The sequence below is a fragment of the Chenopodium quinoa genome, unplaced genomic scaffold (assembly GCF_001683475.1).
Source record: "Chenopodium quinoa cultivar QQ74 unplaced genomic scaffold, ASM168347v1, whole genome shotgun sequence".
NCBI classification, from domain to species: domain Eukaryota; kingdom Viridiplantae; phylum Streptophyta; class Magnoliopsida; order Caryophyllales; family Amaranthaceae; genus Chenopodium; species Chenopodium quinoa.
In genome coordinates this window covers 4439989-4453000 of record NW_018744633.1, presented here as the reverse complement: position 1 = coordinate 4453000, position 13012 = coordinate 4439989, and the positions used below count along the sequence as shown (strand labels likewise).

The window sequence follows — 13012 nt, the reverse complement described above, 5'->3', positions numbered from 1 at the left end:
TTGCAATTATTGTTTCTTATTAAAGTAGTTGTATTATACTATCTTAGACGGTATAATATCTAAGAGCTTGCATTCGAAAATGTAGGTTATAATTAAGATTATTCCGTGTTCATATCTCTGTACTTTTATTAATAAAATTGGAGACTATGAAGGGACGAATGGACAAATGGTGTATCAAGTCACATATTTCCATGTGTATACCACATGATTTGTTGCAAGAAGATGCATGCACTCAAAGTCTCAAATGGTATGTATGCCTCTTAGAATGAAGAATATATATTTTTTTGAAAAAAAAATCCTTAAAGCCAAGTCCTATGATGAAATACAAGGTATTATCTTTGGCTTTTGAATCTATAAAACCCCACAATAATTAGCAACAACATTTGGTAGCTTGCCATTCACATTCATTAGTTAATCAACGACATATAAAGGTTAAACTTTACATACACGTGTCGCGTATTGAGGAGCTTGCTACTATTTTAACTGAGCAAGTAATTGTCTACACTACAAGTCTACACTTACAAGTTACAAATTACATGTAGTTAGGGTTTATCCAAACTCAACTGGATAACCTCTACAAACTAATAGACCAACTTTTTACAAACACTCAAGATATATAACTTAGTTTAATTAACTTCAATCTCTTCAAACTTATTCTTAGGGTCTGTTCTCATACGTCGAAATTCAGTTCATTTTAGTTCAGTTCAGCTCAGTTCGGTTCAGTTCGGTTCGGTTTAGTTCAGTTCAGTTCAGCTCTTAATTTCCTTCTCTTATAAAATATTCAGTTCAGCTCTTAATTTCCTTCTCTTATAAAATATTCAGTTCAGTTTAGTTTAGTTCAGTTCACTTCAGCTCAGTTCAATTCAGTTCACTTCAGCTCAGTTCAATTCAGTTCAGTTCAATTGAGTTCAGTCAATTAGAAAATGCCCTAAGTGGACTAGAAATGCATATTAAGGTAGCATATACAAGTATATTACAATTGTTATCCAAACATCTAAATTAAATTGTATTGAAAAATCACATATATACCAAGTATAAATGTTTCTCAAAGTTTAACTTATTTTTCCGTCATTGCTTATTTAATGAGTATATAAATAACTCGCATATGAGTTCAGACTAACTATTTTACATTAAATAAATTGAGGAAAGATGATATTTTTTTTTTATTAAAAAAAAGTATTGAGTTACCTCTCTTGCCGTCAATTGGTTCTAAGCTGAGATGGCCTTGCTGAATTTGTATGTGGTCAGATTCTCTTCCAACGTGATCTTGTGTTCAGCTCAATAATCACATATTAAAATGTAAAACCATGTCGATTTTATTATTATTCATTATAAATCACATGAAATCTTTTCAAGTTTGATCTCCTTAATGCCAGATAAAAAGGATTTCGGTTATAGTTTTCCTTGCGATGGTCCAGGACGAGGCGGTACTTGTGATATTTCGGCTTGGGACGCATTTTATTTGGCAGTTTTCTGGATGTTAAATACCATTGGGTGATTTATACTAGTTTTAACCATTGTTCTTCAACCCTTTCTTTCACAGTAAATCATGATTATTGTGAAAAAGTGTAGTAATCACAAATTCATAATCAAGTGAATAAAATATTACCGTGAAAGACCCACATGATTCTTGACTATTTTAATCACCATATCTTTTAGTACATACATATAAATTCAAATTAATAATTTAACTTGATTTGAAATAAACTAAGGAATGGGTTGAAAAGAGTGGTGGACAACTTTACATTAACTTGAGTACACGTTGATTAAGTTAACAATGGTAATTAATTAAATATTAGGACTCCTAAATTGATGATCCAAAATTGAGATTAAGTAAACCCCATAATACAAATACAATAATAATACTAATAAAAATTAAAACCCTAATAATTTTTAAAAAAATTTGGGAGGGAGTGAGAGAGTGAAGTGTGTATTTGTTTGATGGCAATAAGGTGGGTTGGTCTCAAGCAAGGGAGCAACCCTGAGTGGCATGTCTCTTCTCAAATCTCAAAATCAAGATTTACATCACATGATCTCTCCACTCTTTCCCATCCATTTCCAATTTTTTTTTTTTTTTTATTGTTTTTATTTTTAAAATATTAAATATAAATATTAATTATAAATAAAAATATAAAATCAGGGTAACCTTACCTTATTAGCTGGAATGTAGAATGTGGGCACCTCCCTCTTTGCCCTTTGCATGTGGTTTTTATTTGTGGGATTGGCTATTTGCATATGCGTATTATCATTTCTAAACTCCCGTCTTATTATGCAAAAATGCCCCTTTGTATATTCTTCCTATTATTCAACCGACTATACCATACTTGTATATTCTAGTCTAACAATAAATTAGAGGCTCGATCTAAACTTTAATTTGTATACATAAACCTTGGCCTTATTTTATTACAATAAGAAGAAGAAAGGCAACTAAATCATACACATGGTGCTTCAATTCTATCGGAATGTGCATTTTATTACTACATTACGTACATGTTTAAGGGTCATAAATGTAGCTCTGTATTTGATAATGAATCTAAAATATCTTTATTTTTCACTTATGAAATCTCCTCCGTCAAAAATTTACATGTTTTACTCAAGTTTTAAGTACATACATTGCGGTTTATATTGAAACTTCGAATTCCATCCAAAATTTTAATTTAGAGATTGTTGATCAAATTGCCTATTAAATTGTAATAAAGAAAAAACAAAAAAATAATAATTTTTTTAATTATATGAATACGAGGGTATGCGTATGATCTTTACAAGATTCGAACATGCAACCTCAAACTCTTATATTAAATGTTTCACGAATAAGCTATATTACATATTTTATGTATTCTTTGTCAAACAATATTTATATATCTAGTGTTGAAAAGGCTTTTCGTATTGATTTTTAGGATTTAGTGGCGATTGTAAATGATACGATTTCTCAAAATTATATCAATGTGTAAAAATAGTGTGGTTATGTATTATTATGTTTTCCGTATCGATTTTATATGGGGAAAACATGGAGATTGTAAAAACGATACGACTTCCTTAATTATTTCAAAAACATACTTGCATATTGTAGCGAATGTACAATCACTACGATATAATCGCTACGAAAAGACATTTTTTTTGTAGTGTTTTTTTTTTTTTTCTCCTTTACTACAAGTATACAGGAGTAAATCCAATTTAAAAACAGCCTGATACTATGAAGTATTAATACTAACTTTCGAAGTATTTATTTAAAATTCAATTATTCATCACTTTTGGTTGAAATAACCTAAGGTTCTTTTTTGCAAGATTCAGAAAAATTACTCCATATAACTATTGTAGACATGAAAGTGATTACAGATAAATTCTTTTTAAAAGAAAAGGTGATTACAAAAATAATGAAAAAGACATAGATTGTCGAGCATATTTCCCATTATGTCTCATATACTAAAATACAATCAAGGAAGGTTAAGCTAGCTGGTTCATGTGCACTTCAATAATTACAAAATTACTCACTGGAAACATTTGCTTCAATGATGACCATGTGGACAAATATATCAACATTTTAGGAAATATTATGAAAATTTCTTTTATCAAAGAATTGAGAAGTTAGGCATGGATAGATCGTCATATGTCATCTACAATAACAGTTACCTCTAAATCGACATAAGACTATCTGATACACCGGTGTGATTTCTTTAATTCATATTATTAGTTAGTATGAATATTTTGGGTAATTAAGTTCTTACACATGTGTTTACTTTCATTAAAGAAAACAAAAAACAAGCACTAAATGGTAAATATATACTACAAGTCTACAACTAACAAATTAAAATCACATGAACCAACTGAAATTTGGAAAAACAAGTGGTTAAACTGCTGAACTGTTGCTGATCCATAAAACTTTTAGAAGAGAATTTTGTGGGGTGCCTATAATCAAAGCCTGCTGCTTTTTCTTCCCCTTTCATTCCTTTCTTTCTTTTTCTTTCTTTTTTTTTTCTCTATTTTTTTTTTATTTTATTAAAATTGGAATTTTATTTTATCATATTTTGTTTACCACCACCAACCACAATGTATAGTGCTAGGCTACTGGGCCTTCCTGCAATGCATGTGCTTGCATGTTTTTTGAATGCCTTTTTTCTTCCCAGGTTCAGATGCATTTCATTTTCTTTTTTTTTTAATGACTTTGTTTTCATAGTGTATGTAATAATAATGTTACAATGCATATGTTTAAATTGTTTACAGAGTGGTGCACCAAATATGTCAAAACAGGTCCAAAAATAAAGGAGTTTTTATTTTTTTCCTTGCAGAAAATGAATGGGCAGAATGTGAAAAAAGAATAGAATGAAATGTGGATTATCTCTATCCACACGACCACACCCCAATACCCTATCACTTATAGTTATACAAAGATTTATAAAACCGATCCGATATTCATTTTTTGTTTTTTCATTACTTTGGCGGATAACAATTAAGTTGTATTATTAACACGACTATTAATCTGTTAAAGAGGACGAGTTTATTAAAAGCACCAAATGTGAATTGAGAAGGAAGGAAGGAAGTAAATGAAAGAGTATGTTAGGTTGTTAATTACTTTTGCTTAAATAGATGCTAATAGTTAACAGCATCAAGCCACTAATGATTGCCGAGAATAAAACCAAAAGGTTGATTAAACCCTACCTTACATTGGCTACTTCCTTAACCCAATTAGTGGAAGACATATACACTTTGATCTATTGCCCTTGCTTGTTTGTATCCAAAGACATGTCTTTTTATTTGTCCATTTTAATTAATAACTGTCCTTTTCTTTTTCACTTTTTCATACTTAAATCATGATTCACATATATACACTCATACACATACCATGTAATATTAGGATTTTTTTTTTTTCTCTTCCGAAATCAATTTTATTATTATTATTAATAATAATAATAATAATAATAATAATAATAATAATAATAAATTAGCTGTGTATATTATCAAATAATACTTATATATATCTTTTTTTTGGATATATAATTTCTTGGTTATTATTTTGTTAAACAATGAATTAAACCATCTTGATTCCATTAGATAACGGTCTTTAAAGCTTAAAAATTTCCATTATCCTTCAAAACTTGGTTTAATGCTTCACTTCCATGTACATAAATCATGCATTGCCATATCTATACTAGATTACTAGTATAGGTTTTTCCCTTTTTTTTTTTTTTTTTTTTTGAGGAATGTTAAGGCGCTACTATAAAAATTATTGAAGGATTTTACATAATAAAATAAAACTTTAGCTTGTTAGAAATCATTTTAAATTATATTTTATTGCAATATATATGTAATAATATCTATTCACCATTTATAATTTTTTTTATCAACTAACATTTGTACATTTTTGCATGGTATACAAAGTGCAATCTAACACAAATTTTTACTATCTCCGTTATATATTATTTACAACATTTTGACATAAAGTAGAGAGGGAAAATGTCTAATCGTTGCAAATAATATGTAACTGAGGTAGTACATGACCTTATTCATTTGTTACTAATCAAGAGCAAACAAAATAACGTATCATGAAACGATAAGGAAATAAACATGTTCCTTCCTTTCAAATATGCTAATATTAATATTTTCAACTTGAAAATGATAATTAGCGTATTACGTTGCATATTATTATAGCCACAAACCAAGCAAGAAAAAAAAAAAAAAAAAAAAAAACCAAGCAAGAATAGAGACGCATGCATGGAAGAGTATTGATGGAAATATACATGTTGTTGAGAAATAGAGTGGAATTAATGTTAAATATATCATTAATTTCCTTTCTTTTTTTATGGCTCGTAATTTCCCAATATCATGTATTTTCCTTGGTTAAGTTTCAGAAATTGTGATGAGAATTTGGGATTAAGTTCGGCATTTACGCGTAGTATATATGGTCCTTCACTTGCTAGAGATTATTATTTATGCGCATGTGTAGAAGTTGCAACTTTGAAGTTGATATTAAAATTTGACTATTTGATTTTTTTTTTTTTTTTGAAGACCATTTGATTAATTTTTAATTAATTCGATTCATCTTTGTTTGTTATTATTCCTATTTTAAATAAGCAACAAAAAAAGTCAAAGCTGGACTACCAATTTGGGGGAGTTGCACTAAAAATAGATTAATGTCAAATTTGTGTTAAGTAATTTTCATTTTTATACTCATGTTTTTATTAGAGAGTAAGGGCTTGTTCTCATACGATTATTTTCAGATTAGTTCAATTCAGTTCTAACAAGTTTAGTCCACTTCAGTTCAGTTCAGCTCCTAATTTACTTCTCTTATAAAATATTTACTCTGTATCTTACTTAAGCTCAGTTCAGCTCTAATAAGTCCAGTCCAATTCAGTTCAGTTCAGCTCAGCTCATTTCAGTCAATGAAAGCAAGCTCTAATACTTAGATTATTATTTTTAATTCATATATAACTTCAATAAGCACTAAAAATTACAAGGCTGAGAAGATGAGCTAAGTTTGACTGGAGTATAAAATATGGCACAATATTCCTAATTTAAGGACGCTGAAAAGATCAAACAAATTAAACTACTGTAGAATCAATTCAACTACTGGTTGATATGATGTGAAGACTATGCATTAATCAAGATATATGGATGTTCTAGGTTAGCACACATAATGGTCATGTAAAACTCATAAAACGATAAAACTATGCACTAATCCTAGTTATATAATAAGATTAGATAGTAACCTTACACCAATAGATGGCTTAGGTTGACCTAATTGCACTTCCATCCGTTTTTTTTTTTTTTTTTTCTATCTTTTTAAGTAAAGTCCAAATGTAGTGATTGGATTAAGCATTTCATCATGAATGACTTAATAGAGGATGATTATTGGTAGGCTCCATATTCATTGGCTAATTTAAAGTTAATGGAAGGTTAAGACTTGATTTGTTTTTGACATTATGTCTATCTGATAAGTGTCTTCTCAACATTTTATACATCATCATGTGATAATTAACCAATCGATTTGAATGTAATTAGTGCGTTTATGGTTGCCTAGCTAATTGTCATTTTTTTTTTCTTACATGACCGCTAGTGATCGAGATTCGAATCCGAAAATTAGTACGTATTGCGTCGCATAAACGCGTAGTCGTCCTATCTATCTAGGAATAAGATGTGCAATATCATTAAGATAATTCAGTCTAAATCATACGTTTTTGTGTTTGATTTTATGGAGCAATTATAATGTTGACATAAAATACACAGTGCAAATTAACTTCGTTCGTTTTACTTGAATGAGATGTCTAGATGTAAATCACATTCTAAATGATCTATCATGTAATATAGTCCTCCACCACAAGATGCAAGTATATAACTCAATTTTGGCTAAACACAATTAAATAACAATATAATTCAGATTTACCTAATTAAATAACCAAAATCTAGAAAGAGATACAAATGATACAACTACCTTAATGCTACAAAACGGGCAAATAATTAAACACAATTAACCTTTATGAACAATGTTACGGAATCAATTTCAATAAAATTTACCACCATGAGCATTTAGGTTAACATGATCCTCATAATCTATATACTTTATTGTTTACTCAATTTATGAGAAAATATAGTGCCTAGCATCTTAAGATAACATCACCTTTGCAAAGATAAACTATTTAACAAGACATATAGCAAACAAAAATAACATACGAAAATAAAAACATCTATGCAATTTAGTTTTTACCTTGATTACAAGTATAATTGTCTGTCTTTTCATATCTTTATTTGTACTGTTATTGTAGCTCATTCGCTAAAAAAAAAAAAATAATAAAAAATCGTATGAGTAGAAAGACCTTAAATCCTTGATCCTTATCGATCCAAAAATGAAAAAAATAAAAACAATAAAAAATGGTAACCTCGGCGCACAAAAACGGGGGAAACAAAAGAGAGGAGACATTAAATGTGAACTTACAAACGCCGCGTGGGTGTCTCTCTCCTCTTCTACGGACTATTTAAAACTCCCCTCCTTTCTTTTACTCCATTTCCTCATTACTTCCTTCCTTTCTCTTTTATACTATTCTCTTCTTCTCCTTCTTCACTCTCTCACCTCACTTTCTCTAACCTATTATCTTCTTCAATCTCCTCGTTTTCATCCTATTCTCAGATTTTCAACTGACATTTTTCTCAGATAATCATCAATTTCTATGCAATATTCCTGATCAATTTTTCAATTAGTTTTTTTTTTTTTTTCTGCGAAATTACGAAGATAAGATTATTCGGTGTTCAACTGAATCTACTCTCTTCATACTTTTAATTTTTCGCAATTTCATTTCATATTCATCCACAATCTTCTCCTGTAATCAATTCCAGAAAACGTTGATAAATTAGGTTACGAAAATCAGTAAGAATTGAGTGATTTTTCCAGATTGTTGTTAATGGCGTCGATAATTTCGAATTACGAACAACACACAGAAGATACATCACGAGAATCAAAGAGGAAAAAGCGTCGAAGAATAGACACCGTCAATCAAAATCAATCAAACCAAAACAACAACAATCAAAATCAAATACGATGGAGATCAGAAGCAGAACAACGAACTTACTCATCAAAACTCGTCGAAGCTCTCCGACACGTTCGCCGCCGTAATCCAACTCCGGCGCCAGTTTCCGGAAGCCGAGCCGTCCGTGAAGCCGCCGATAAAGCCTTAGCCATAGCCGCCAAAGGTCGCACTCGTTGGAGCCGAGCTATTTTGACAAATCGGCGTAAACTCCGGCTTAAGAGCCATAAAAAGGCTAAAGTTCGTTCAAAGTTGCCTCTGCCACCGGTTACCGGGAGTAGCCGGTTGTTAGGGGAGAATGAACAACAGCAGAAATTACCACCTCTTGAGAAGCGTGTCAAGGTTCTTGGCCGGTTAGTTCCCGGTTGCCGGAAACTATCTTTCCCGAATCTTCTAGAAGAAGCTACGGATTATATTGCTGCTTTACAAATGCAAGTGAGAACTATGGCTGCTCTTGCGGAAATTCTAGCCGGTTCAAATCCCGGTTCAAGTTCCGGTTCAATGGAAATTGATTCACCTAGTAGTTGACTCGAGTCACGGCTTAGCAAAACCCCCTTTTTTTTAATTAATTAATTTTTAATTTTTTTTGGTTTATTGTTCTTTTTTTTCCTTTTTTTTTGGATATTTAATTGAATGTATTTTATTGTATACAACTGGCTTTAATTTTTTTCTTTAATTTGGAGCTATTAGTTTAGTTCCTTTTTTAATTTTTCTTCTTTTTAGCTCAACCCATGTGAAAATTTCATTATTAATGCCTTTATTTTTAGGGGATTAATATTTGGAAAAAATGATTTATTGGACAGACATTCACAAGAAAAATAAATTAGAATAGTAGTAGTAGTAGTCATTAAATGGGAACATGGCACCTAATAATGGATCTTTGTACTGAAGTGCTGGAGGGCGGTTGAGTTCCCTTTTTATAGGGGCATATTATTGATTAATTGGGACTCCATCCAACCATGTTCTTGGGTTTTTGGTCCTCTTTTATTTTGTAAAAGGTCAAATACCCCTCCAAAGTTAAAATAAATATTTGTATCATTGGGTGTTTAAACATTTGGGGTTGTTGATTAATCTAGTTGTTTTGTATGATTGCACCATTATTGGTTTATGTTGTTCTATTCCAATAAATTAATGTTTTTGTTTATACCATCATGATGTTTGGTGTGTTTTTCTCCTTTTCTTCTTTATGTTCCATTCTATTATTCATTTACTAGTTAATCTTCTTGTGGTTCTTACACATCAAGGTTGTTACCAATTTACCATACAAGTGTACGACTGGAGGGATCTAAGTTTAAATTATTACGAGTAAAATTTTCTAAAAGTGTTGAATTAGTTGTATCACTTATCTTACATTTAATATCTTATATGCTTTGGAAACATAAGTTTAAAACATTTTATATTGTAGAATTATTGTAGAATAATCGTATTGATCCTACTCAATTCTATTTGTGAATTGATCAATTAGTATTTTGGATTGTTACGACAAGAAGTGCCTATGAGTTGTTCGATTGGTGTCGATTGACTTTAGATTGAACAAAATGTCCTATTTTAGCCGCTTAGCTTGAACTCCAATGCAATCAGATGTTTGTTCGTGTTTTTGTCTTTATTTCATTCTCCGTTAAATATATATATAAAAAATAAGCTCAAAGGGATTCATTTATGAAATTGAGAAAATTATTAACATTTTCAATGTATTATTATTGCAATAATCTTTTGGAATAGTAAAATTGAAAATACTCTTCTTGGTCAATAAGACATGTTCCCATCTTATTTGACTCAATTCATGTGCATGCAAATAAACCCATTATTTAGATAGACAAAATATGATGGCCGGGTCACAACACAAAAACAAGCTATAATAAGCTAGAAAATAGTGATTAATTTCTAATCTAATATTTTTTTGACGAATAATTTGTAATCTAATTAAGGTGTGTGTATGGTGGTGCATGAAAAAAGTCCCACCGGGATGATGCAAACAAGGAGAATGAAAAATAGGAAGCATGTGGGGCGAATGGTTTGTCCTTTTCCAGAGAAGTGACCCAAATATAAGTTACTGTCAATTTGCTATAAAAGTTCCTACTCTTACTTTGAACTGCCTTTATATTTATATTTATATAGGCCCCCTCTCCTCCACGCCGATCACCGTCTTCTTCTTAACTTACCTTACTCTCTTTTTCGTTCATCCATTGCTTTGGGTCCCATTGCTTTTTCCTTTTTACCAACATTTCATATGTCCTAAAATTTACTGCAAAAAAGGGTTGTGAAGGTTTTACTGCAAAGAATTTCCTCCCCTCATGCTAGTTGCTACTACGAGTAGTACTTTGTGTTTCAAAAAACAGACATTACATGATTGGTGACACTCGTGACACAATGAGCCTAAGCTATGTGAGCGCAACAATCATAATAACTCTTTTTCATTCACGTGATCTGATCTGATTTGATTTGATTTTCATATTTGTTCACCTGATCAAATGTTGTGACATTATTTTGAGTAATTAGAAATATCGCAATCCTACATTCATCTTAGTGAGAAAACCACCTACATTAGCTATACCAATAATGTGCCAAGCCACTAAGCTAAATCATCATCAATCTACTAGTCTTTTAGTATGCAAAACATATATAGTATATGATCACATACATATACAAGAGTACAAGTAGACCAATTCAAGTGCGGCTACTTTGCTTAGGCTTTTGGTATGTAGATAAAAAGGCAAAGAAATGACCTTAAAAAAATACACTTTAGCATCTTTGAGTTAAAATTCATGGGCGTATAGTAGAAATAAAAGAGATGAAAGAAAGATGATCCTACCTCCGTTTCTTTTTAGGAAGTTTTTTTTTTAGTTGACACATTTTCTTTAGGGGTAACTTTGTTACCTTGCATTTACAAACTATCCCACTTGCTTTTTCATTCTCTTGCACTCTCTCTCCTCTCCTTAATATATGTGCCTAAGTCAAACGCGTTAATTAATAGAAACGGAGGAAGTATATAAGAGTGCAAGAATTTTAGCAAATAAGATTCACTTACACTAGTAGAGCCACTAGGTTGTGACTAGTAGTCACAACATCACATGCAAGTTATGATAGCAACCCATGTGCTTCAAAGATAATCCACATGTATTCATATGGTAGTAATAACAATAAGATCCGAGTATATAATTTTATCATTTATTAAGGCTTGCATTTTATTGCTACTGCATATGCAAAAAGAACACTGTAATAATTCTCTACGATATTTCCTCTCATTGGGGGTCTATTTTTATTTCTATCCATATATAATATACTTCAACTACAATGGATTTTGATATGACTTCTTTACTATGATGGGTTGTATTCTTCTAAAGTTACATTGGATTTGTATGCATTATCTCCACCTTATATAGGGTTTTATAGCTAGTGTGTAGTGTAGTGTGTGTGAGAAGATGCCAATTGTATGTTATTATTGGTTTCTTCTTTTGTGGGAAAGAAATAAAGGCATTGAACGTAGACATAAAAATGTATGGATGTTTGTTTTTAGATTAGACAAGTATGTTTTACCGACAATATAATTTAGAATGTAACAGATCTGATACACGCAGTTGTAAGAGGTAGCTTTGAAATTAATAGTCTTGTGAGTTTTAATAGATTTGTTACTTATTCAAACAATCAATTGAACGTCTTGTCATTAAGTTATTAGAAGTTTGTCATAAGTTAGCCTGAAACATGTGTTATATATTTTAATTAACAAATGCAATATTATTGTGAAAGTGAGTTAGCTAACCTAATAGGCTAATACCTTGAGGGTTGGGATTGATTATACTAATGAATTTCTTTCACCTCTATAGATTTCCATGAAGATTAATAATAGGCTAAACAATTCTTTCCAAATATTCGAGTTGGTGTTATATAAAGCGAATAAGTACGAGTGTATGATTACTATTTTCAGACGGACGAGACACAAGAGTACATAATTACTACTACAAGGGGAACAAAGAGAAGCATGATAAATAAAGCAAAAGATGAAAATTCAGTGACTCTAGTCACAAACTCACAACTCATCCTCATCGCTATTTCCGGCTTTAAATCAGCCTCGGACCCAAAACATGCAAATAAAACAGAGCAATATAATAGAGCCTTACCCTTAGAAGAGCAAAGTAGCGGGATATTTCAAAGGTACAAATCGCGAAATAAAAGGGCAAAGAAAGTGGGGTCAAATTAATCTAATTAGATTAATAAGTACTTTGGTCTCTTCATTAGCTAAACATGTTTCAATTTTGTGCACTATTTACATAATTTACGTTTTTAAAAAAATCATAATTATACAGAGTCTTGTTAGATGCAATTTGTCTCATTATTTATTTTCCAAATATCAAAATTTTTAAAAACTTATATATATATTTTTCTGGGGCGTTGTATAAGCATTTAAAATATTACCTTAAGTGGTATTAATTTGGGAAAGCATGACAAAATCACACGTCGACCGATGTAATTAATGTTAATTTTTAATTTAATCATTCTAC

General features: G+C 30.7%; 1 protein-coding gene across 1 annotated transcript; it reads left to right on the top strand.

Annotated features, from left to right (window-relative positions):
* Positions 1-7712: 7712 nt before the first annotated feature.
* LOC110701164 (transcription factor bHLH149-like) lies at positions 7713-9610 on the top strand. Its single transcript, XM_021878751.1, has one exon. The coding sequence runs from the start codon at positions 8391-8393 to the stop codon at positions 9039-9041; it is 651 nt and encodes a 216-aa protein (XP_021734443.1). The 5' UTR covers positions 7713-8390; the 3' UTR covers positions 9042-9610.
* Positions 9611-13012: the final 3402 nt, after the last annotated feature.